Source organism: Penaeus monodon, chromosome 28, assembly GCF_015228065.2.
Source record: "Penaeus monodon isolate SGIC_2016 chromosome 28, NSTDA_Pmon_1, whole genome shotgun sequence".
In the NCBI taxonomy this organism is placed as follows: Eukaryota; Metazoa; Arthropoda; class Malacostraca; order Decapoda; family Penaeidae; genus Penaeus; species Penaeus monodon.
Genome location: NC_051413.1, coordinates 39661978 through 39662786, shown reverse-complemented (window position 1 = coordinate 39662786; position 809 = coordinate 39661978). Strand labels below are relative to the sequence as shown.

The window sequence follows — 809 nt, the reverse complement described above, 5'->3', positions numbered from 1 at the left end:
TTAAACATACGGCACTTGCAGTAAGAGAGACCATTTAGTAATATAAATCGTAAACATACAAATGACAGATAAATGTGAAAGTAATCATGACTTTGTCCAACATCATTTATTATGACTACCTATCCGCACTAAATTGTTCTAAATAAGTTTTCTTTTCAATAAAGAAGAATCTTGTTACGATACATTTTGCAAATACCAGCACTCTTCTCTCAGTTCAAAGGCCAAACTCACCTGGTTTAACGGGCGGCTGAGCAGTCTGGCCACAAAGGCGCTGCCGTCGTGTCTTCAGTATCTCGAAGTAGCAGTGAAAAATGACGATCAGTACAGAGAGCTGCTTCCTCTTCTGTCCTCGCTCGTAAGGAAACTCCCCCGTCTTGAGTGGCTCGGTCAGTTCATACTTGTTGATCATTTATTTGATGCTCTATATTTGTTTTGTTTTGATTTAATTCTGAATGATGAAAGTTACATTTTCGTTACAGGATTGCATGTGGCAGAGGGGATAGATACGACGTTGCTGAAGCCTCTGCCGAAGGTGAATCGCCTAAGCCTCACAATTGCCAAAGTGACTGATGCGACAGTAGAGTGGGCGTGCTGTGTTGCCTCTAAGCTTAGGCCGTCTTCTAAAAAAGGGTAAGGGTTTTATATCAAACTAGAGAGAAATCTCTTGTTTCTTGTCAGCATTACTGTATAAAATATATGATATCGTTTCCGACTATACTGCACATTATTGTAAAGATAGTTTTGGGGGCTAGATATGCACTGGACTGACCATCTGGAATTGACGAAGGAAACTTAAAAATGGAATTTCC

The 809-nt window shown here is 40.0% G+C and overlaps 1 protein-coding gene across 1 annotated transcript in view; it reads left to right on the top strand.

Annotated features, from left to right (window-relative positions):
* The window catches only part of LOC119591595, a gene marked incomplete in the record, with an annotated part of 8258 nt that overhangs the window by 3484 nt on the left and 3965 nt on the right, over window positions 1–809 (top strand). Inside the window, 2 exon segments of the mRNA XM_037940356.1 lie at window positions 214–386; window positions 480–630. Coding sequence (XP_037796284.1) covers window positions 214–386; window positions 480–630 — 324 coding nt within the window.